The sequence below is a fragment of the Oncorhynchus kisutch genome, linkage group LG30 (assembly GCF_002021735.2).
Source record: "Oncorhynchus kisutch isolate 150728-3 linkage group LG30, Okis_V2, whole genome shotgun sequence".
Classification (NCBI taxonomy): domain Eukaryota; kingdom Metazoa; phylum Chordata; class Actinopteri; order Salmoniformes; family Salmonidae; genus Oncorhynchus; species Oncorhynchus kisutch.
Window position 1 is genome coordinate 22442502 of NC_034203.2, and position 25925 is coordinate 22468426.

General features: G+C 42.0%; 1 protein-coding gene across 7 annotated transcripts in view; it reads left to right on the forward strand.

Moving 5' to 3' along the window:
* si:ch211-207d6.2 (sickle tail protein homolog) overlaps positions 1-25925 on the forward strand; it is an 83114-nt gene that overhangs the window by 26192 nt on the left and 30997 nt on the right. For 6 of the 7 annotated variants that reach the window (XM_031810165.1, XM_031810166.1, XM_031810169.1 and 3 more), the window contains 7 exons: positions 7132-7318; positions 7560-7758; positions 11048-11144; positions 19945-20741; positions 21454-21581; positions 21737-21906; positions 22528-22712. In XM_031810165.1, coding sequence (XP_031666025.1) covers positions 7132-7318; positions 7560-7758; positions 11048-11144; positions 19945-20741; positions 21454-21581; positions 21737-21906; positions 22528-22712 — 1763 coding nt within the window. Of the gene's footprint in view, positions 1-7131; positions 7319-7559; positions 7759-11047; positions 11145-19252; positions 19299-19944; positions 20742-21453; positions 21582-21736; positions 21907-22527; positions 22713-25925 lie in introns of those variants that run through there. The other variant, XM_031810168.1, reaches the window with a different exon arrangement.

Here is a 25925-nt window from a genome sequence, read left to right on the forward strand (position 1 = left end):
AACACTTATTTTAAATTAATATAATGCATCAATAAAATCAATTTAGCCTCAAATAAATAATGAAACATGTTCAATTTGGTTTAAATAATGCAAAAAGAAAGGGTTGGAGAAGAAAGTAAAAGTGCAATATGTGCCATGTAAAAAAGCTAACGTTTAAGTTCCTTTCTCAGAACATGAGAACATTTGAAAGCTGATGGTTCCTTTTAACATGAGTCTTCAATATTCCCATTGAAGAGGTTTTAGGTTGTAGTTATTATAGGAATTATAGGACTTTCTCTCTGTACCATTTGTATTTCATATACCTTTCACTATTGGATGTTCTTATAAGCACTTTAGTATTGCCAGTGTAACAGTATAGCTTCCGTCCCTCTCCTTGCCCCTACCTGGGCTTGAACCAGGAACACATCGACAACAGCCACCCTCGAAGCATCGTTACCCATTCCACAAAAGCCACGGCCCTTGCAGTGCAAGTAGAACAACTACTCCAAGTCTCAGAGTGAGTGACGTTTGAAACGCTATTAGCGCGCTCCCCTCTAACTAGCTAGTCATTTCACATCGGTTACACCAGCCTAATCTCGGGAGTTGATAGGCTTGAAGTCATGAACAGCTCAATGCTTGAAGCACAGCGAAGAGCTGCTGGCAAATGCCCGAAAGTGCTGTTTGAATGAATGCTTACGAGCCTGCTGCTGCTTACCACCGCTCAGTCAGACTGTTCTATCAAATATCAAATCATAGACTTAATTATAACATGATAACACACAGAAATACGAGCCTTAGGTCATTAATATGGTCGAATCCGGAAACTATCATTTCGAAAACAAAACGTTTATTTGAAATACGGAACCGTTCCGTATTTTATCTAACGGGTGGCATCCCTAAGTCTAAATATTGCTGTTACATTGCACAACCTTCAATGTTATGTCATAATTTTTTACAATTCTGGCAAAATAATTACGGTCTTTGTTAGGAAGAAATGGTCTTCACACAGTTCGCAATGAGCCAGGCGGCCCAAACTGCTGCATATAGAGAAGTGACAATTTCCCAAGTTAAAATAAATTCATGTTAGCAGGCAATATTAACTAAATATACAGTTTTAAAAGTATATACTTGTGTATTGATTTTAAAGAAAGGCATTGATGTTTACGGTTAGGTACACATTGGTGCAACAACAGTGCTTTTTTTCGCGAATGTGCTTGTTAAATCATCACCCGTTTGGCAAAGTAGGCTGTGATTCGATGAGAAAATAACAGGCACTGCATCGATTATATGCAACGCAGGACACGCTAGATAAACTAGTAATATCGTCAACCATGTGTAGTTAACGAGTGATTATGTTAAGATTGATTGTTTTTTATAAGGTAAGTTTAATGCTAGCTAGCAACTTACCTTGGCTTCTTGATGCACTCGTGTAACAGGTAGTCAGCCTGCCACGCAGTCTCCTCGTGGAGTGCAATGTAATCGGTGACAAATGCAGATTACCGATTGTTATGAAAGCTTGAAATCGGCCCTAATTAATCGGCCATTCTGATTAATCGGTCGACCTCTACTGTGGATGATTTCAAGGCCTACCTTCAAACTCAGTGCCTCTTTGCTTGACATCATGGGAAAATCAAAAGAAATCAGCCAAAACCTCAGAAAAAAATTGTAGACCTCCACAAGTCTGGTTCATCCTTGGGAGCAATTTCCAAACACCTGAAGGTACAACGTTCATCTGTACAAACAACAGTACGCAAGTATAAACTCCATGGGGCCACACAGCCGTCATACCGCTCAGGAAGGAGACGCATTCTGTCTCCTAGAGATGAACGTACTTTGGTGCGAAAAGTGCAAATCAATCCCAGGACAACAGCAAAGGACCTTGTGAAGATGCTGGAGGAAACCAGTACAAATGCGTCTATTTCCACAGTAAAAGGAGTCCTATATTGACATAACCTGAAAGGTCGCTCAGCAAGGAAGAAGCCACTGCTCCAAAACCGCCATAAAAAGCCAGACTACAGTTTGCAACTGCACATGAGGACAAAGATCGTAGTTTTTGGAGAAATGTCCTCTGGTCAGATGAAACAAAAGTAGAACTGTTTGGCCATAATGACCATTGTTAAGTTTGGAGGAAAAAGGGGGATGGCTTGCAAGCCGCAGAACACCATCCCAACCGTGAAGCACAGGGGTGGCAGCATCATGTTGTGGGGGTGCTTTGCTGCAGCAGGGACTGGTGCACTTCGCAAAATAGATGGCATCATGATGGAGGGAAGATTATGTGGATATATTGAAGCAACATCTCAAGACATCAGTTAAAGCTTGGTCGTAAATGGGTATTCCAAATGGACAATGACCACAAGCATACCTCAAGTTGTGGCAAAATGGCTTAAGGACAACAAAGTCAAGGTATTGGAGTGGCCATCACAAAGCCCTGACCTCGATCACATAGAAAATTTGTGGGCAGAACTGAAAAGCATTTGCGAGCAAGGAGGCCTAAAAACCTGATTCAGTTACACCAGCCCTGTCAGGAGGAATGGGCCACAATTCACCCAACTTGTTTTGGGAAGCTAGTGGAATGCTACCTGAAACATTTGACCCAAGTTAGACAATTTAAAGGCAATGCTACCAAATACTAATTGAGTGTATGTAAACTTCTGAACCACTGGGAATGTGAGGAAAGAAATAAAAGCTGAAATAATTAATTCTCTCGACTATTATTCTGACATTTCATGTTCTTAAAATAAAGTGGTGATCCTAACTGACCTAGCTCAGGGAATTCTTAATAGGATTAAATGTCAGGATTTGTGAGACACTGAGTTTAAATGTATTTGGCTAAGGTGTATGTACATTTCTGACTTCAACTGTACATATGTATAGAGTTGCTATAAAATGTGTACAATTGTTATAAAATGCTTCACTGTTTTGTAATGGAATGATTTCAATTACTTTAGTAGAAGTGAAACCATAGTCTACTCTTCTTATGTGGTGAAGTCCATGTTGCTGTGTTAGTTAAATGCTCATCCATCTACCTGTTACCCAGTGTGATCATTCTAATGGTCTGCAGCAAGGGAGGAGTTGAGGATGAAACATTTGCCAATGCTTTCAAAGACCTGGCATCCCACCAAAGCAGATGAACCATGGTCTGGTCTCTGCCCATGCATCTGTCAGTGATTAGAGATCAAAGTGGGCCATTTGATGCTTGGCCCTGCTTTCATCCCTAGCTGGCTCACTGTGCTGTGCTCTTCCCTCCCTTCACTACAAGTAACACCTTGAACAGTGACAGAGTGCTACCTTATGGTGGAGAGGTATGCAATTGTAGCTCTACACATGGGGTCCATATTGGATGGATAGATAGATTCAGTAGTTTCGGGGGCACAGCTGGAAGTGTTTTTGTTCTATTGCACTCTTGACAGGCTCGGCCCATCTTGGTCTGAGAGGCTTGTAGCTGAACAAGGTGGCACTTTTGTTTTCACCCCTCAGAATGTATTTTTATTTATTTTTACCAGGTAGGCTAGTTGAGAACAACTGCGACCAAGATGAGAACAACCTGGCCAAGATGATAAAGCAAAGCAGTGCGACAAACAACAACAGAGTTACACATGGAATAAACAAACATACAGTCAATAACACAATAGAAAAAAGGTATATATACAGTGTGTGCAAATGAGGTAAGACAACGGAGGTAAGGCAATAAATAGGCCATGGTGGCGAAATAATTACAATTTAGCAATTAAACACTGGAGTGATAGATGTGCAGAAGATGAATGTGCAAGTAGAGACACTGGGATGCAATGGAGCAAAAATAAATAACAGTATGGGGATGAGGTAGTTGGATGGGCTATTTACAGAGGGGCTATGTACAGGTGTAGTGATCTGTGAGCTGCTCTGACAGCTGGTGCTTAAAGTTAGTGAGGGAGATATGAGTCTAGAGCTTCAGTGATTTTTGCAATTGCGTTCCAGTCATTGGCAGCAGAGAACTGGATGGCTAGGCGGCCAAAGGGGGAATTTGCTTTGGGGGTGACCAGTTAAATATACCTGCTGGAGCGCGTGCTCCAGCAGTGACCAATGATGCTATGGTGACCAATGAGCTGAGATAAGGCGGGGCTTTACCTAGCAAAGACTTATAGATGTCCTGGAGCCAGTGGGTTTGGCAACGAATATGAAGCGAGGGCCAGCCAACGAAAGCATTCAGGTCGCAGTGGTGGGTAGTATATGTCGCTTTGGTGACAAAACGGATGGCACTGTGATAGACTGCATCCAATTCGATGAGTAGAGTGTTTGAGGCTATTTTGTAAATGACATCGCAGAAGTCAAGGATCGGTAGGATAGTCAGTTTTACAAGGGTATGTTTGGCAGCATGAGTGAAGGATGCTTTGTTGCAAAATAGGAAGCCGATTCTAGATTTAATTTTGGATTGGAGATGCTTATTGTGAGTCTGGAAGGAGAGTTTACAGTCTAACCAGACACCTAGGTATTTGTAGATGTCCACATATTCTAAGTCAGAACCGTCCAGAGTAGTGATGCTGGATGGGCGGGCAGGTGCCGGTAGCGATCGGTTGAAGAGCATGCATTTAGTTTTGCTTGCGTTTAAGAGCAATTGGAGGCCACGGAAGGAGAGTTGTATGACATTGAAGCTCATCTGGAGGTTAGATAACACAGTGTCCAATGAAGGGCCAGAAGTATACAGGTTGGTATTGTCTGCGTAGATGTGGATCAGAGAATCACCAGCAGCAAGAGCGACGTCGTTGATGTATACAGAGAAAAGAGTCGGCCCGAGAATTGAACCCTGCGGCACCCCCATAGAGACTGCCAGAGGTCTGGACAACAGGCCCTCCGATTTGACACACTGAACTCTGTCAGAGAATTAGTTGGTAAACCAGGCAAGGCAGTCATTTGAGAAACCAAGGCTGTTGAGTCTGCCGATAAGAATGTGGTGATTGACAGAGTCGAAAGCCTTGGCCAGGTCTATGAATACAGCTGCACAGTATTGTCTCTTATCGATGGAGGATATGATATCGTTTAGGACCTTGAGCGTGGCTGAGGTGAACCCATGACCAGCACGGAAACCAGATTGCATAGCAGAGGTGGTGTGGTGGTATTCAAAATGTTTGATGATCTGTTTGTTAACTTGTCTTTTGAAGACCTTTGAAAGGCAGGGTAGGATAGATATAGGTCTGTAGCAGTTTGGGTCTAGAGTGTCACCCCTTTGAAGAGGGGGATGACTGCGGCGGCTTTCCAATATTTGGGGATCTCAGACGATACGAAAGAGGTTGAACAGGCTAGTAATAGGGGTTGCAACAATTTCGGCTGATCATTTTAGATAGAGAGGGTCCAGATTGTCTAGCCCTGCTGATTTGTAGGGGTCCAGATTTTGCAGCTCTTTCAGAACATCAGCTATCTGGATTTGGGTGAAGGAGAAATGGGGGAGGCTTGGGCAAGTTGATGTGGGGGGTGCAGGGCTGTTGACCAGGTTAGGGCTGGCCAGGTGGAAAGCATGGCCAGCCTTAGAAAAATGCTTATTGAAATTCTCAATTATCGTGGATTTATTGATGGTGACAGTATTTCCTAGCCTCAGTGCAGTGGGCAGCTGGGAGGAGGTGCCCTTATTCTCCATGGACTTTACAGTGTCCCAGATGGCGAGGTCCTTCTAGAGGGGACCTTTACAAGATTTTGCTAACCAGATCGCTGAGTCCCGCTTAAGTGACATTGGTTTAAACATTAACTAGCTGCATTTAGTAGCTACAATGTACTACATTTCCCTTGTTGTATTATTGTGCCAGCTTCAAACTGGTATCACAGTTATAATCACTATCACAGTGTGAACCTGTAGTTTCACTGTACCTGTCTGTAATTATTGTATGTAATACATGGTTTTACTCCCACTTACTAAACAATGGGACAGTTATTTTTGTTCCATAGCCAAGTTAAAACCCCAATGTAGGAGTCCGTAAAGGTTTTGACTTGTAGGTGCCTTCAACTCCAGCACAGGTAGCTTCTCTAGCTAGTCAAATCTTCTAATGCATTATTAACACAATAACTGAAACCCATAGGGTCAACCTGAAGTGGATGACAGTTAACACCCATAATGATCATGCTCGTTGTCAACTCCAAGTCTTGTGTTCTTTTAGGTAGGAAATACTGAACATATATTTGATGAAAGATAAAGTAAATCTATTGGGAAAGAATAATTGGATGTAACCAGTATGTTTTCTCGCCAGTAGCCACAGCTCAAGTTATTGTAGGCCTTTAAGGGTACCTTTTGATTATCTAAACAAATGATTTGCTCTGAGCTCAAATTTGCTCTGAAGTTTTAGTATTATCGGTAAAGCATTACCATTATGGGAATGAAAGGAGAGACCAAAACTATGTTGATAGAGAATAAACATCAGCCAAAATTGGAGTATTGTTATTCCGTGTTCATTGTTGTTATCGGAAATTGGATATATTTATGAGTCTAGAAATACATGTTCAAACAAAGCATATGTTGACATAGAAATAGAATAGGTCTGTTGTAATGAGATGCAGAGTTAAAACTGAAACAAAGCATGTGTACCACTACTACTAGCTATACTGTATTTATGTACATTTCATGAATTCAACTTATTTCCTGTGCATCAAATAATGTAGTGGTAATTATGTGAGTCAAAGTGAAGAGGAGAGGGCACTCTGATCCAGAGCTGCCTGAGGTGGTTATTCACCAGAGTGTGTCAGCATAGCCCAGTCAGTGCCAAGCTTAAAATGTAAATGCAGTGAGTGACTCAGTGTGCGTGTTTGTGTGTCAGGTTGCAGATGTCCCCAGAAGTAACCCTTACAGAGGCAGCATGCATCAGGGACACATTCACATCAAATTATGTGTTTGCCAAATACACAGAACAAGTCCATTAAATCTGCTTTTTTCCCCATGTATGACAGCTAACTACAAATTAACTTAAAGACGTGTTGACAGTTGTTATTTTCAAAAGTGAGCAAGGTGCCCTTAAGCAGACTGGTCCTACTTTAGCATATTTCTGTGTGCAAGCATGCATGTTTGACAGTAATTTAGTGGAAGTAGATGTAACTTCAGGTTGAATACATCACATCCCTGACTATAGAACTTTTGTGATTGTGTGTTGGTGACTGTTTCTCCATCTTCCATCTCTCCTTCTGCTTCTACAGGCCAGGAGCCCCCAGCACTCTGCCAGCCCCCCGCCCAGTATAGGGGAGCAGCTCGAGCACCTCTCGTTGGAGTCTCTGGAGACCATGTCAGAGGGAGACGGTCCAGCCGTCTTCACCCGTGGCTGCCAGGCACGGGCCAGCCTGCCGGTGGTCCGCTCTGCCAACCAGACCAGGGACAGATCATTAGGTAGGTACTATGGAGCTCTCTCTTTCGCATGCTCTATGTCACACACGTCCTTGTACTCTGACACGTTATCTCTCTCTCCCAAACTTTTACGCTCTCACTCCTTGAGGTCTCGCGGTTTCTCTCTATCCCCGTCTTTGTCTCTCTCTTTCTCTCTCTCTCACTCTCTCCCACCTCTCTCTCTCTCTCGCTCTCTCGCTCTAATTTTGATGTTACAAAGTGTTTCCTCACCCTCCCTCTTCAGGTGTGCTGTACCTGCAGTACGCAGAGGAAACCAAGCAGATCCGGATGCCCAATGAGATTACCAGCATAGACACAATCAGGGCTCTGTTTGTTAGTGCTTTCCCCCAGCAGCTCACCATAAAGATGCTGGAGTCTCCCAGTGTAGCTGTGTACATCAAAGATGAGACCAGGAACATGTACCACGAGCTAACTGATGTCAGGTGTGTTCATCTATCTACTGTACATTAGTGACTCTACCTTCTGTTGTGATTTATTTCTTCAGATGACATTTCCCCTCCATTGAGCATGTTATGTTGCAAGGCCCATACTGGTTTTGAATGGGCTTCAAGCTTATATCATAACAATTCATGTAAATGTACAGTACCAGTCAAAAGTTTGGACACACCTACTCATTCAAGGGGTTTTCTTTATTTTTACTATTTTTTGCATTGTAGAATAATAGTGAAGACATCAAAACTATGAAATAACACATGAAATCGTTTAGTAACCAAAAAAGTGTTAAACAAATAAAAAATATATTTTAGATTCTTCAAAGTAGCCTCCCTTTGCCTTGATGACAGCTTTGCCCATTCTTGGCATTCTCTCAATCAGCTTCATGAGGAATGCTTTTCCAACAGTCTTGAGGGAGTTCCTACATATGCTGAGTACTTGTTGGCCACTTTTCCTCCACTCTGCTGTCCAACTCATCCCAAACCATCTCAATTGGGTTGAGGTCTGGTGATTGTGGAGACCAGGTCATCTGATGCAGCACTCCATCACTCTCCTTGGTCAAATAGCCCTTACACAGCCTGGAGGTGAGTTTTGGTTAATTGTCCTATTGAAAAACAAATGATAGTCCAACTAAGCACAAACCAGATGGATGGCATATCGCTGCAGAATGCTGTGGTAGCCGTGCTGGTTAAGTGTGCCTTGAACTCTAAATAGATCACCAACAATGTCACCAGCCAAGCACCATCACACCTCCTCCATGCTTCACAGTGGGAACCACACATGCGGAGATCATCCGTTCTCCTACTCTGCATCTAACAAAGACACGCGGTTGGAAACAAAAATCTCAAATTTGGACTCATCAGACCAAAGGACAGATTTCCACCTGTCTAATGTCCGTTGCTCGTGTTTCTAGGCCCAAGCAAGTCTCTTCATCGAGGTGTCCTTTAGTAATGGTGTCACGCCTGCTCCCGCTCTCCCTCTCTGGTACTCGAGGGCGCCAGGTTGCTTTTCATTACGCATACCTGTCACCATCATTACGCGCATCAGCGCTCATTGGACTCACCAGGACTCCTTCACGTTTTGATTGCCTCCCCTATATCTGCTTCTTCTGTTTCATCCCTGTGTCAGTATTATTGTTGTTTAAGTTTCCCCTGTCTAGACGCTGTCCGTAATTCTGTTCCTGTCCGTTCTTTCATTAAATGTTCACTCCCAGTACCTGCTTCTCATCTCCAGCTTCGATCCTTACAAATGGTTTCTTGCAGCAATTCGAATATGAAGGCCTGATTCACACAGTCTCCTCTGAACAGTTGATGTTGAGATGTGTCTGTTACCTGAACTCTGCAGCCCAAATGAATGCTTCACAATCTGAGGCTGGTAACTAATGAACTTGTCGTCTGCAGCAGAGGTAACTCTGGGTCTTCCTTTCCTTTGGTTTTCCTCATGAGAGCCAGTTTCATCACAGTGCTTGATGGTTTTTCCGATTGCACTTGAAGAAACCTTCGAAGTTCTTTACATTTTCCGGAATGACTGACCTTGATGTCTTAAAGTAATGGCCGTCATTTCTCTTTGCTTATTTGAGCTTCTTGCCATAACCTGGACTTGGTCTTTTACCAAATAGGGCTTTCTTCTGTATACCAACCCTACCATGTCACAACACAACTGATTGGCTCAAACACATTAAGAAGGAAAGAAATTCCACAAATTCACTTTTAACAAGGCACACCTGTTAATTGAAATGTTTTATTTTATTTTTTTCTTTCACCTTTATTTAACCAGGTAGGCTAGTTGAGAACAAGTTCTCATTTTTAACTGGGACCTGGCCAAGATAAAGCATAGCATGCTTTAAATGCATTCCAGGTGACTACCTCATGAAGCTAGTTGAGAGAATGTCAAGAGTGTACAAGGCTGTCATCAAGGCAAAGGGTGGCTACTTTGAAGAATCTAAAATCTCAAATATAATTTGATTTGTTTAACACTTTTTGGTTACTACATGATTCCATGTGTTATTTTGTAGAAAATAATAAAAATAAAGAAAAACCCTGGAATGAGTAAGTGTGTCCAAACTTTTGACTGGTACTGTGTATTCGTATTTGTGGATTAATTTACTTCAACCTGATGCTTTTCATAAAGGTTTTTGTTTGTGATTTATTTTATTTTTTTCATAATCAAAAACCTTCGTGAAAAGCATCAAGTAGAAGTAAATTAATTCACGAATACGAATATAATTGTACATGTATCTTAATGACCACTTTTTCAGGAATTGTATGATATAAGCTTGAAGCCCATTCAAAAACTGTTTAGGACTTGCAACAGGAAGTTGGCGTGACTTTCATAGGGTTAGTTAAACACTTGAAAGACACAAATTGGCACACTTTTACTTAACAACGGAGGTTGGTACAGTATGATACTACCTAATGCGGTATGTTGTGTGGTCAGGTAAAAAAGGGATTGTCAAGCTTTGTGTGCTGTATAGTAGTACAAGTATCTATAACACTGCTGTTAAAACATCCATCTTTTGGTATAGATCTTCAAATTACAGGGGAAGCCTTGCAAGTAATTTAGTCTCTACTTTGGCATTTCAGCATTCTAAGCGTAACATGAATACTCCTCCACCTCCTTCTTTTTCAGTGTAGGCAGGGAGGCATTAATTGGGGTATTGTTGAGGCAACAAGAGAGGAGGCCCATGTCTGCTGATGACAGGGTGTCTGTCTTTACCACACCCTAATCTGCACAGACACTCCTCTATGGCAGTGGTTCCATGTATTTGATATATTTCAGAGCTAGCACACCTTATTCAACTTGTTAACTAACCATCAAGCCCTTGACTAGGTAAATCAGGTGAGCTAGTTCAGGGCTACAACAAAATTGTGAAATGTTTGGGGGTCCCCCAAGGAGAGGTTTGAGAACCACTGCGCTACAGTAGACTGAGAAATATAGTGCCGTGAGGGCTGGCAATTAAACAGTGGAGTGTAGTTCGCTGTTAGATGTCAACAACCTAGCCTAGTGGTTAGAGCATTGGGCCAGTAACTGAAAGGTTGCTTGAACGAATCCCTGAGCTGACAAGGTAAAAACCTGTCGTTCTGCACCTGAACAACACAGTTAACCCACTGTTCCTAGGCCGTCATTGTAAATAAGAATTTGTTCTTAACTGACTTGCATAGTTAAATAAATAAAAACATGTAAAAATAAAACCTGTGTTTTACAAAATGGTGTGTGTTTACAAAATGGAATAGGGGTCCACACAAGCAGTGTAAATTTGGACGTTTTTCTTTTTTCCAGAAATATTACATCTCGATGCTGTCTGAAGGTGTACCACAAAGACCCTGCACATGCCTTCAATCGCAGCAACGCAAGGCCTAACAATGCTGAGGGCAGGGTGAGTGAAGCCCAAATGATAACACAGCCAAGCACACAAACTCCCCTAAGTCCCCTAAATCCATCTGTCTAGTGCGCTACCTTTGACATCAAGGAAGCTTCCGGTCCTAAATCCCTAACCAGGGGCCTTTAGCTCATCATTCTGAGACACACACAGGGATAAAAGCAACCTTGTGTATTCTTGATTGTAATAGAAGTAGGATCAGAGGCAGGGTTATTCTTCTCTATGTTTGGGTATACCCTGCTAAGCAGTTATCAAAATCAAATATTTTTTGTCACATGCGCTAAATACAACAGGTGTAGACCTTACAAGACCCTAACCAACGATGCAGTTTAAAAAATGTGAATAAGAAATAAAAGAAACAAGTAATTAAAGCAGCAGTAAAATAACAATAGTGAGAATATATACAGGGGGTACCGGAACAGAGTCAATGTGCAGGGTTAGTCGATGTAATTGAGGTAACATGTACATGTACAGTGCCTTGCGAAAGTATTCGGCCCCCTTGAATTTGCGACCTTTTGCCACATTTCAGGCTTCAAACATAAAGATATAAAACTGTATTTTTTTGTGAAGAATCAACAACAAGTGGGACACAATCATGAAGTGGAACGACATTTATTGGATATTTCAAACTTTTTTAACAAATCAAAACTGAAAAATTGGGCGTGCAAAATTATTCAGCCCCTTTACTTTCAGTGCAGCAAACTCTCTCCAGAAGTTCAGTGAGGATCTCTGAATGATCCAATGTTGACCTAAATGACTAATGATGATAAATACAATCCACCTGTGTGTAATCAAGTCTCCGTATAAATGCACCTGTACTGTGATAGTCTCAGAGGTCCGTTAAAAGCGCAGAGAGCATCATGAAGAACAAGGATCACACCAGGCAGGTCCGAGATACTGTTGTGAAGAAGTTTAAAGCCAGATTTGGATACAAAAAGATTTCCCAAGCTTTAAACATCCCAAGGAGCACTGTGCAAGTGATAATATTGAAATGGAAGGAGTATCAGACCACTGCAAATCTACCAAGACCTGGCCGTCCCTCTAAACTTTCAGCTCATACAAGGAGAAGACTGATCAGAGATGCAGCCAAGAGGCCCATGATCACTCTGGATGAACTGCAGAGATCTACAACTGAGGTGGGAGACTCTGTCCATAGGACAACAATCAGTTGTATATTGCACAAATCTGGCCTTTATGGACGAGTGGCAAGAAGAAAGCCATTTCTTAAAGATATCCATAAAAAGTGTTGTTTAAAGTGTGCCACAAGCCACCTGGGAGACACACCAAACATGTGGAAGAAGGTGCTCTGGTCAGATGAAACCAAAATTGAACTTTTTGGCAACAATGCAAAACGTTATGTTTGGCGTAAAAGCAACACAGCCCATCACCCTGAACACACCATCCCCACTGTCAAACATGGTGGTGGCAGCATCATGGTTTGGGCCTGCTTTTCTTCAGCAAGGACAGGGAAGATGGTTAAAATTGATGGGAAGATGGATGGAGCCAAATACAGGACCATTCTGGAAGAAAACCTGATGGAGTCTGCAAAAGACCTGAGACTGGGACGGAGATTTGTCTTCCAACAAGACAATGATCCAAAACATAAAGCAAAATCTACAATGGAATGGTTCAAAAATAAACATATCCAGGTGTTAGAATGGCCAAGTCAAAGTCCAGACCTGAATCCAATCGAGAATCTGTGGAAAGAACTGAAAACTGCTGTTCACAAATGCTCTCCATCCAACCTCACTGAGCTCGAGCTGTTTTGCAAGGAGGAATGGGGAAAAATGTCAGTCTCTCGATGTGCAAAACTGATAGAGACATACCCCAAACGACTTACAGCTGTAATCACAGCAAAAGGTGGCGCTACAAAGTATTAACTTAAGGGGGCTGAATAATTTTGCACGCCCAATTTTTCAGTTTTTGATTTGTTAAAAAAGTTTGAAATATCCAATAAATGTCGTTCCACTTCATGATTGTGTCCCACTTGTTGTTGATTCTTCACAAAAAAATACAGTTTTATATCTTTATGTTTGAAGCCTGAAATGTGGAAAAAGGTTGCAAAGTTCAAGGGGGCCGAATACTTTCGCAAGGCACTGTACATTGTTATTGATTTTTGCATTGTTGCGTTTTGAGTTTGCAAGAAAGGCATTTCACTGTATGTGCATGTGACATTAAATCTTGAAGAATATCGTACAAAATTATTGCCTGATGATCTTCTGAAATTTCCAATACCTTTCTTATGCATTCAAACCATACTTCCTTCAGATTGAAATACAGTCTAAAGTACTGTCAGACTGATTTGTAATAGACTTTCATAGGTAATCAACAGCCAACTAGCTAACTTGGTGGGGTCGCAAATGTGATTTTATATCAAAATAGGGTCGCGGGCCAAAATAGTCTGTTTTCAGGAGCTCTTCTGTCAGTCAGTATAGTATGATCCTGATAGTATGAACAACTCATCTCGTAACTGTCTTTTTTCCAATAATCACATTAGCCATGTCTTCCTACTAGGCAAAAACGGTGGTTTCCACGTTATTTCAACAACAACAAAATTCTATGTGTTGACTTTGATTCAATGTGGAAAACTGATCGGATTTGCAAAAAGCCATCAACATAAAGGAATTTAGTCTTTTTTTTAACCCAACGTTTAACCTAAATCCTTGATTTCACATTGAATTCACATTAGTTGATAGCTCAACAAAATGTAAATAAAAACTAGACATTGAAATTACGTCTGTTCCCAATGGGATAGGATCACTTTATTGGACTGAATTGAAAGCATGCTACATGCCACTAATGTACTAAATACAGTATGTTGATGCTTTCAAGGCAAGCTCCCATTCTGGATTAGAAATTACAAGTATTTACTGTAGAATTTTCTGAACGTCTTTTACAGTTACAATCTGTCTCCGAAATAGTTACACTAGGATATTATTGACCATCACGGAGTTAGTTCATGTCATATAGAAATAAAACCAGAGGAAAGTAATACTGTAGCCACTGTAGCCTTCAGAAAATATTCATACCCCTTGACTTATTCCACATTTTGTGTTACAGCCTGGATACAGCCATCTACACAATATCCCATAATGACAAATTGAAAACATGTTTTTAGAAATGTTTGCAAATGAATAGAAAATGGAATACAGAAATATTCTATTTAGAATCAACTTTGGCAGCAATTACAGCTGTGAGTCTTTCTGGGTAAGTCGCTAAGAGCTTTGTACAGCTGGATTGTCAATATTTGCACATTATTCTTAAATTATTAAATCTCGGTCAAGTTTGTTGATCATTGCAAGACAGACATTTTCAAATCTTGCCATAGATTTTCAAGCAGACTTAAGTCAAAATTGTAACTAGGCCACTCAAAACAGTCAGTGTCATCTTGGTAAGCAACTCCAGTGTATATTTGGCCTTGTGTTTTAGGTTATTGTCCTGTTGAAAGGTGAATTTGTCTCCCAGTGTCTGTTGGAAAGCAGACTGAACCAGGTTCTCCTCTAGGATTTTGCCTGTGCTTAGCTCTATTCTGTTTCTTTTTATTTAAAAAAAATCCATAGTCCTTGCCGATCACAAGCATACCCTTAACATGATGTAGCCACCACAATGCTTGTAAATATGAAGAGTGGTACTCTGTGTTGGATTTGCCCTGTGTTTGAAAAATGCACTGCTCGACTGAGGGACCTTACATATTACTGTATTTGTGGGGTGCATAGATGTAGTCATTCAAAAATCATGTTAAACACCATTATTAAACACAGAGCGAGTCCATGCAACTTATTACGTGACTTGTTAAGCACATTTGTACTCCTGAACTTATTTAGGCTTGCCATAACAAAGTGGTTGAATACTTATTGACTCAAAACATTTCAGCTTGAAAAAAAAATGTTTCATTCCACTTTGACATTATAGTCATTGTGTGTCACTGGCCTACACACAATCTCAATTTAATCCATTTTAAATGTAATCTGTAGCACAACAAAATGTTGGAAAACGTCAAGTGGTGTGAATACTTCTTGAAGGCTCTACCCTACCAAGCAAAGAGCAGTAACTGCTCATAGAGTGAAAATGAGATAAATTACTTCTAAGTTTTTTTTATTGTCCAGCCAAATGAATTGTAGGCAGATCGTTGGAGATGTGGTTGTTTTACTATGTTATTTTTTATTCATATTGACCCTGACCTCTGACATGACCTGTGACCCTAGACTGCAGTTACTGCCTTCTTGTTTGGTACACCCACTGGAATACGCTTCCAAGACAAACATTTTTTTAACACAAACTTGTTTTCATATATTTATTTGTATGTGGTTGTCAGTGTCATATAGTTTGTTACTTGTATCAGCAAAGGACAATAAATAATGCCAAGGTAAACCATAGACACTGCAGCCCAAAGATCAGTGAAACCAAGGTAAAAGGCAGTAACTGATGTGAGTGATGGCAGTTACTGCCTTTTTCCTTGGTTTCAATGGAACGTTCTGCAGTTACAGCAAACCTGACCCCCCCTCCATAACACAACACAATGGAGGCAGGATATTTTGTCCACATGATAAAGCATGTATTTAATGTATAAAATAATAACACTTTTTTGACCAAATGTGCATCGACTGCTTTTTTGCTTAGTAGGGCAGAGCTATGTCTCAACAAACTGTTGAAAGTTATTTTATATTGTATCTTGTCATTTTGGATAGTGGAGGGGGAAGGGGAGGACCATCCTCCTCAGTGAATTTTTTTTATTTTGTGAAACATAAAGTTATCCTTTTTAGATTAAACTATACTAAATATATTGACATGTCACCAAATAATTGATTAAAACATACTGCTTTGCAATGAAGCACTCTAGGGTAGCCCCATGGTGTAGCCGGAGGACAGCTAGCTTCCGTTCTCTTCTGGGTACATTGGTTTTCACCTGCTTCCATAGACTTACACAGTAATTATGATGGGTTGGAGGACGTCCTCCAATCAGAGCTTTTGCAGCATGAACTGTGACATGTTGTCCACCAATCAAAGGTTTAGAGAATGCTTCTAGTAGTAAAAGCATAAGCTACAGCTAGCTAGCGCTGCATAAAATGTGGTGAGTATTTGAAACAGAGAGCGAGAAAGACAATAGTTGAACAGTATTGACAAAGTTTCTTCAAAAATGAAGGAGAAGCAAGAAAGAGAGAGAGCTATATTTAGTCATTTTTATTCACTTTTACTTACCTAGCTAGCAAATGCAGCTAGCTAGTTTAGCATACTCAAACACCCAGCTCAAACAGAGAGGGATGCTATGTTATCTAGCTGGCTATGACTATCCAACACTGGAACTCTTCCAAGTCTAAGCAAGCTTTTGGTCTTACTAATTTATTGCCACCGGGGCCCGCTGGTGTAGCTGCTAAACTGCTTATTGACTTACTGTACTGCATGATTGTAGCAGGTTTGCTAACACATTAGTTATATTTGCTATGTTGACTATGACATAACTTTAGCTAATATGTTGACAAGGATGTAGGCTGTGTGTTGTGCTTATGATATGGTATGGCTTGGAAAGGTTTTATCACCTGACCACAGACAGCTGTTGTGTTGTGCATTGAAGTCCACAAGCGAAGGGAAAAGGTGAGAGGAGGAGAGCGAGTAGATGCCTGAAGGAAAACAACGTGGCTGCTAAGAACGTGAACTGTGTTTACTTGTAATCAGGTGTGTATTCATTCCACCGATTCTGTTGAAAAACGTTTCTCACATGGAACCAAACAGGGATAAACATACCTGAATTTGTCTAATAGAAACTAATTTACAACTGTTGGACCAATGATTTCACCCCTAGATCCACTAGATGTAGGCAAGAATGTGCAAGGCGGTATTGAATTTGACTATCATGTAGTAGCCTAAATCTATCGCTGTTACATTGAACTGGGTGAATAGAATACGAATGACAGTCATCCAATATGCTGTAATAGAAATAAGGCCACTCTCATCATAAAAAGTAAAAAATGTCCTCCCTCTTAAACTGCTCCGACCGCCACTGGTCTGCACCATATTGACATCATAGTGCAGGGGTAGGCAAACCTGGTCCTGGAGTGCTGCAGGCACTTCATGTGTTTTATTTAAACGACCTGGAAGGACAGGTGTGTTGAATTTAGGCAATCACTGAACTGATCAATTAGCTCAGTTGGTCAGGTGGGCTTCTGAGTGGCCCAGGGTTTGGGAGTAGGGTTTCAAAATTCCATGAACTTTTAATAAATTCCCTTGTTTTCCCTCCTGATTCCGGGAATCCTCCAACCAGGATTTCCAGAAAACGAGGCACTTCGTTGAAAGTTTCAAGAATTTTGCAACCCTAATTGGGAGGCATGTAACCCTGCTGGGAAAGAGCTCAAATTCCTTTGGTGGGTGTTGTTCTCAGCACGTTGTGTTGTGGTGTTAGGAGAAGTAGTGCCTAGTGATCAGAGACTTTGTTGCTCAGAAAGTAGAGTGTTCTGTTAGATTGACGTACTGTGTACAACCTTGTGTTGCAACACCAAAGGAAGTGCCTGACAATCCTGGACATTCTTTATTCTCAGATCCACTTGATTTAACTCACACCTTAGACACCTTGATTTAACTCACACCTCACAAGATCAGACTATATATATATATATATATATAGTTTTACATACACCTGATGGGTGCAGTGAAATGTATTGTTTTACAGGGTCAGCCATAGTAGTAAGTCGCCCCTGGATTAAGCAACCTTTTGGTTACTGGCCCAACACTGTAACCGCTAGGCTACCTGCTGCCCATAAATGCATGTGATGTCTGTGGTAGTGCAGATCTTCCTCTTCACAGAAAGAAAAAAATGTGCGCTCTAGAACCTGAAAGGGTTATTCGGTTGTCCCCATAAGAAAACCCTTTGAAGAACCCCTTTAGGCTCCTTGTAAAACACTTTTGGTTTTAGGTAGAACCTTTTTGAGTCCCATGTAGAACCTTTTCCACAGAGGGTTTTACGTGGAACCCAAAAGGATTCTACCTGGAACCAAAAAGGGTTATCCTGTGTGGACAGCCGCATAACCCTTTTGGAATCTTTTTTTCCTAAGAGTGTAGGCACATACATTTAGGCTTGTGGATGAAAGATGATAACACTTTTACCCTGGTCTGGAATGCATGTCGGCATGAAAATGTGTCTTTTGTTTAAGTTTATTACTGTACCCACTGGTGGTCAGCCCAGCATATTTTTCCATAGATGGAATAGCCCCATGTGTTTTAGGGTATTTCTGACCAGATAAGATTGATAATGCCATACTCTAAAAATATTTCCTGTTTGAGGCACTCCTGTTGTTTTTGCACAGGTTGAGAAAAGGTGAAATGTGGGAAAACAAGATAAGAATATTTTCATTGTAGCAGGCCTATGTTAAATGTCTGTCTGCTTTGTTGTGGAAATATTTGGGTATCAATGTTATGCGCAAAAGATCATGAAGGGAATTTTGCTAGAATTATGCACAAACTGAGTTTAAAATACTACAACAGGCCTCCCAGGTGTGCCACCAGAGACTCTGGGTTCGCGCCCAGGCTCTGTCGCAGCCGGCCGCGACTGGGAGGTCCGTGGGGCGACGCACAATTGGGCTAGTGTCGTCCTGGTTATCACTCATCACTCACCAGTGACTCCTGTGGCGGGCCGGGCACAGTGCGTGCTAACCAAGGTCGCCAGGTGCACGGTGTTTCCTCTGACATATTGGTGCGGCTGGCTTCCGGGTCTCTCCCAAGCCCGTACGGGAGTTGTAGCGATGAGGCAAGATAGGAACTACTAATAATTGGATACTATGAAATTGGGGAGAAAAATGGGCAAAAAAATAATAATAATAATACTTCAACGTACATGTCAATGACTTGTTGTGTATGAATGAGCTGCTCTTATCGTCATAAAACAATACAACTGGTTTTCACATTATTCCCAGTCGTTGTGAATAGTGTCACCTTTTTGACTCTAGGGTTATTCTTGAATATTCCAAATGCAGTTTTATCTGTTATGACAAGCCACTTTATGAAAGGTGAATAGATAATCCCTATGAAAAAGCAGAACGCAAAGTTAGCCAACACCCCTCTTGCATCATGCAACGGTTCTATAACTTTCTGATCACTGTTCAAATCTGCTGAACTGCTGAAGGTAAAGCATGTACCTGCAGCACGAGCACTAGGAAGATTGTGAGTACCATAACAAGTATTTTCTTGAGTCTGTAGTCAACTATTACTGGCTAATGTAATTTAGCTTAGATTTGCTCCAGTTCAGTGATTGGCATGTTTACACATCAACTGACAATGCTTGATTAATGGACTTTTTCACGGGAATCGTGTCAAGAGTCCATTTTACATGACCTTATGATCTGAACAAGTTGTCTTTAGATTGTTGTTGTGAAAAGACTCTGAAATGAATACAGACAAAGATGCAGATCAGGGAGAATTATGTGTCAATGGTAATGTTGGGAATTACTCATACTGCGTATTGAACTAGTCCTGCACGCACAGTCTTCACTCTGCACAGTGACGCATGACTGTGCAACAACGACATGTCTAAACAGATAGTGGTGTTTACCTGTGGTACAATTCCACCTTTGTGGATGTGGTTTTCCTCTCCTTATCTCCCACACTCTGTGTATGGCCTTTGTCAAAACAGATGCACATTATGTCTACAATTTGTCATTAAGAAAAGCAACATTTTGATTCATTAGATTTATTTTTGGGGGGACAGATATACCGTTAACCTAATGACTGAGAGTCTCTCTGCATAGCACATCAAGTCTCTTTTCATTGACTTTGATGATCTTTTCTCTGATTTTCCTCCTGTCTACAGATACCAAGGGAGATACTGTATGGAAGTCATAGCCCTGTGCACACTTTACAATCCACCTGCAGTCCTGTCCACTCCATACAGGGGTCCATGTCTCCCCCCACAGTCCGCTCCATGCCCTCCTCCCCCGCCAGGATCCCCTATGGCCACCGATCAGGGGGAGGGGTGCCAGGCAGTGCCACCCTCCCCAGGGCCAGCATGTCCAGTGGGCCCCCCAGCAGGTCCGTCACACCCTCCCCCAGTGCCATCCTGGAGAGAAGAGATGTCAAACCTGACGAGGACCTGAGCAGTACAAGTATGGCGCTGGTGCGTGCCGACGGGTTGTATGTCAACGTCATTGACCCCTACGCTGTCCAGGAGGGCCGGCTGAGTATCGCCTCCTCCCAGGGGGGCGGCCACATGGGAGACATGGTCGACATAGGTGGTGGTAGCCTCCACCGAGCCTTGGTCAAGTCCCCAGCCTCCTATACAGAGAACCCGGAGCAGCAGCACTCCCTCTACAGGCAGAAGTCCCGGAGGTACGGGGAAAGCCAGGGACTACCGCCACTCGGCACCAAAACCCCGCCCCCTTCCCCTCATAGATTGAACGACAACCACGGCCCTGTGGCCTCAGAGAGGGGCTCTCCTATTCGCCGGTCTCTGCGGAAGGAGAGTAATGGTAATACAGTGGAGGTGGTGAACAGGACCAGGGGTAGTGTGTCCTCTGTGTCCTCCTCTCCTGTGTTCGTGGAGCTCCCCTCAGGGCACTATGGGGACAGGCTGTTTCAGGGACACTTCACCCCCAATGACCCCCAGACCAGGTGAGACTCACAGACATAGAATTACTCATTCTATAATTATGTTGATACTCATGTAACAGAGGGCTCATTTATTTGTTTATAGTCCACTCAGTAACGATTGCCTCTGTTTTCCAGGGAGTCCTGGGTGACTAACTAACAACTTTGGGTTTTTGATAAAGCACGATAGAAATTCAATGCGTTGTTGTTTTTGTTGTTAATATTATGTATTATAGGTAACTGCCAAAATAATGGAATATCTTGAGTAAATGAGGGATACAAAGTATATTGAAAGCAGGTGCTTATACACAGGTGTGGTTCCTTAGTTAATTAAGCAATTAACATTCCATCATGCTTAGGGTCATGTATAGAAAATCCTGGGCAGGCCATTATTTTGCTTACCATGGCTATGCCCCCATCCACAGCACACAAGTGGTCACTGAATGGTTTGATAAGCATGAAAACGATGTAAACCATATGAGAGATTCGGGAGTGGCGCCTTAGACAGCGTTTTCCACAACCATCAACAACATTTCATGTGAATTTCTTGTGAAAGAATGGAGTTGCAACCCACCAATAGATTTCCAGACACTTGTAGAATCTGTGCCAAGCTGTTCTGGCTCGTGGTGGCCCAACGCCCTATTAAGACACTTTATGTTGGTGTTTGCTTTATTTTGGCAGTTACCTGTACATAGCACAGTATTGTTTTTGGCTGAACATGTATTGTGTTTTGCAGTGAACGAATGAAGGCCATGGAACAACAGATTGCCAGTCTGGCTGGCCTTGTTCAGCATGCACTTGCTATTGGGCCAGCTGAGATAGATAGGAGGACTGCTTCTCCTTTCCATGTCAACAACAGTGCAGGTGCTCTTAGTACACAACTATTAGTGTTACAAAGTCAAATTAGGATTCGTTTTTTGTGGTTTCATGCATGGATAATTAAAGTTATTTTGAATCTGCCCTATTTTAATCTCGTATTACAGTAACTCATAGAGTTGTCTCACTGATCTGATGTGTAGGAGTGTCACCAGTTCCTGCATCCAGAACCCCTGCCCTCCTTGCAGATGGCTTCAATGCTCTAGTCCCTCAGGCCCCTTCCCCTGACTCCACCCTGCAGGTCACACTGACCACGGTCAGGAGGAACGTCACTGACCTCCGACAGCAGCTTCACCAACTCCGACAGCTACAGGTACTTAATAAGACACCTGCACATTACATGAATCCATTATCAGAATTGTTTAAAGATGCACTATGCAGAAATTGCTCCGCCCTTTCCTGGTTGCAAACATTCTAATAGTTAGCCTAATTTCAGTTTGTCACAAAATAGCAAGTATAGTGTAGAGAATCATTGTACCATCTAAACCACTGTGATATATTTTTTCCATAACCAAAAATATTGTATTGTGTTTGAAGCTGGTGTACAAAACCGAAAGTCAAAAATGCAAAAACGAAACTTAAGAACGGGAAGCCACTTCTTGGACTTGCTTTCAATGAGAATGACCCTTCTATATATAACACACATTTCCATGTGAATTTGGTTGGGTTGCCCAAAAAGTTTCCTATTGCAGCTTTATGTGATACCTCTTGTCATCCAAGCACCATAAGTGAAAACACAAACGTAAAAGACAGATGTACAATATTCACAATAGTGGTATCTGAGAGAATCTGCATATATTTAGATCCAATATATACAGTATACCTTTATATGGTGTCTTCATATTATGTACTCCATTATATTCCTCCATCACGTATAGTGCATCTCATTCATTGAGTGAATGTTGTAATGCCACTGTGTATGGTCCATTACTAGATGCAGAACCAGGACAGTGTGAAGGGGATGCTGAAGAGAGCAGAGGAGGAGCTAGCTGAGGTGATGTCTGAGACCCTACAGAGACAACAGCAGGAGACCGAGCCTGGCCAGAGACAGAGGACCACGGTGGACGGGGAGAGACGCAAGTACCAGGCCATGGAGGAGAGAGTTCTGGCCCAGCTCAGGTAAAGGGTTGGAACCCCACACACTGACTGACAGGATATGTCATTTATTGAAGGCATTGACTTTGTTGAGCCCATCTTACTTTTACACAGCTACTGTTAATAACAAGAGTACAGATTCTATCCTATGGCAACAAAAAGAGAAATCATCTACTTCCTACAATAAACAGTGATCAGACGATAGTAATAGGTAATTGCTCCAGATGCCCTAATAGTTTTTTTTATTTGGCCAAACTGCTGAAGCTAACATTGTGAGCGTGATCTTATGTTGCAATGTGAAGTAATTCGTTGCAGCTAAAGTGGGATTAGTTCATCTACTCTGATTATGTAATCAGAACAGATTCCAGTGAATCAGAGCACAGTCTATCTACCAGTACACTAACTCAGCTATGGAATGAGTCATTGGTATTCAGCCAAAAATTGCTAGTAATGTTTCACAATGTTTAAATGAGTGCTAATGAGGTTAAGTATGTGATCTGGGGGGACTGTGGTACTGACGGTGATAGGAGAGATTAGTAATGGAGTCAAAGCCAATGTCTTACTTTACTATGTCAGATCACTGGGCCAAATTCATCTTGGGGACTGGGGGGTTAGACAGTACTGTATGTGTTAAACACCTGTGTTACTGTATACTGTATGTAGCTGTTATGTAATGTTGAGAGCACAATTTGGGTGGGAAAACGGATATTGGGAAACAGCTATTGCTCACACTTTTTCACGCGTAACATACTTTTGAATATATAGTGTATGTGGACACACCTTCAAATTAGTGGATTCGGTTATTTCAGCCACACCTGTTGCTGACAGGTATACAGTTGAGAACACAGCCATGCAATCTCCATAGACAAACATTGACAGTAGAATGGCCTTACGGAAGAGCTCAGTGACTTTCAACTTGGCACCTTCGTAGGATGTCACCTTTCCAACAAGTCAGTTCATCAAATTTCTGCCCTGCTCTTAGTGCTGATATTGTGAAGTGGAAATGTCTGGGAGCAACACCGGCTCAGCCGCGAAGTGGTAGGCCACACAAGCTCACAGAACCGCAGAGTGTTGCAATACTCACTACCGAGTTCCAAACTGCCTCTGGAAGTAACTTCAGCACAATAACTGTTCGTCTGGAATTTAATGAAATGGGTTTCCATGGCCGAGCAGCCGCACACAAGCCTAAGGTCACCATGCGCAATGCCAAGCGTTGGCTATAGGGGTGTAAAGCTCGCTGCCATTCAACTCTGGAGCAGTGGACACGCTTTCTCTGGAGTGATGAATCACACTTCACCATCTGGCAGTCCGATTGACAAGTCTGGGTTTGGTGGATGCCAGGAGAATGCTACATGCCCCAATGCATAGTGCCAACTGTAAAGTTTGGTGGAGGAGGAATAATGGTCTGTGGCTGTTTTTCATGGTTCTTGCTAGGCCCCTTAGTTCCAGTGAAGGGAAATCTTAACGCTACAGCATACAATGACATTCTAGACTATTATGTGCTTCCAACGTTGTGGCAAAAGTTTGGGGAAGGCTCTTTCCTGTTTCAGCATGACAATGCCCCTGTGCACAGAGCGAGGTCCATACATAAATGGTTTGTCGAGATCGGTGTGGAAGAACTTGACTGGCCTGCACAGAGCCTTCACCTCAACCCCCTCAAACACGTTTGAGATGAATTGGAACGACGACTGCGAACCAGGCCTAATTGCCCAACCTCCCTAATGCTCTTGTGGCTGAATGGAAGCAAGTTGCCAGCAGCAATGTTCCAACATTTGATGGAAAGCCTTCCCAAAAGATTGGAGACTGTTTTGGGAGAAAAAGGGGGACCAACATCATATTAATGCCTATTATTTTGGAATGACTTTCAACAAGCAGTTGTCCATATACTTTTGGTCATTTAGTGTAGACGTTTTTATTTTTAAAATTGAACTTTTATTTAACTAGGCAAGTCAGTTAAGAACAAATTCTTATTTACAATGACAGCCTAGGAACAGTGGGTTAACGACAGATTTTTACCAGCTCAGGGATTCGATCTAGCAACCATTTGGTTGTTGGCCCTACCACTAGGCTACCTGCCGCCCGTTTAGCAACAAAAACCGATGTGTGTGTGCAACACTTGGGGCAAAACAGACAGGGTTGGCTTAGAATCAAAAGATTGTTATCAACATGTAAACTAGAGGTCGACCGATTAATCGGAATGGCCGATTTAATTGGGGCCAATTTCAAGTTTTCATAACAATCGTAAATCAGTATTTTTGGACGCCGATTTGGCTGATTTAAAAAAAAACATTTTAAAAAATCTACACCTTTATTTAACTAGGCAAGTCAGTTAAGAACACATTCTTATTTTCAATGACGGCCTAGGAACGGTGGGTTAACTGCCTTGTTCAGGGACAGAATGACAGATTTGTACCTTGTCAGCTCGGGGATTCGTTTTTGCAACCTTCTAGTTACTAGTCCAACGCTCTAACCACCTGCCTTACATTGCACTCCACGAGGAGCCTGCATGGCAGGCTGACTACCTGTTACATGAGGGCAGCAAGAAGTCAAGGTAAGTTGCTAGCTAGCATTAAACGTATCTTATAAAAAATAATCAATCTTAACATAATCACTAGTTAACTTCACATGGTTGATGATATTACTAGTTTATCTAGCATGTCCTGCATTGCATATAATCGATGCGGTGCCTGTTAATTTCTTATCGAATCACAGCCTACTTCGCCAAACGGGTGATGATTTAGCACTGTCGTTGCTCCAACGTGTACCTAACCATAAACATAAATGCCTTTCTTTAAAATCAATACACAAGTATATACTTTTAAACCTGCATATTTATTTAATATTGCCTGCTAACATGAATTTCTTTTAATTAAGGAAATTGTGTCACTTCTCTTGCGTGGTAGGCAGCAGCAGGCTCGTAAGCATTCATTCAAACAGCACTTTCGTGCGTTTTGCCAGCAGCTCTTCACTGTGCTTCAAGCATTGCGCTGTTTATGACTTCAAGCCTATCAATTCCAGAGATTAGGCTGGTGTAACCGATGTGAAATGGCTAGCTAGTTAGCGGGGTGCGCGCGGTGTGCGCACAAACGTCACTCACACTGAGACTTGAAGTAGTTGTTCCCCTTGCTCTGCATGGGTAACACTGTTGTCGATGTGTTCCTGGTTCGAGCCCAGGTAGAGGCGAGGAGAGGGACGGAAGCTATACTGTTACACTGGCAATAGTAAAGTGTCTATTAG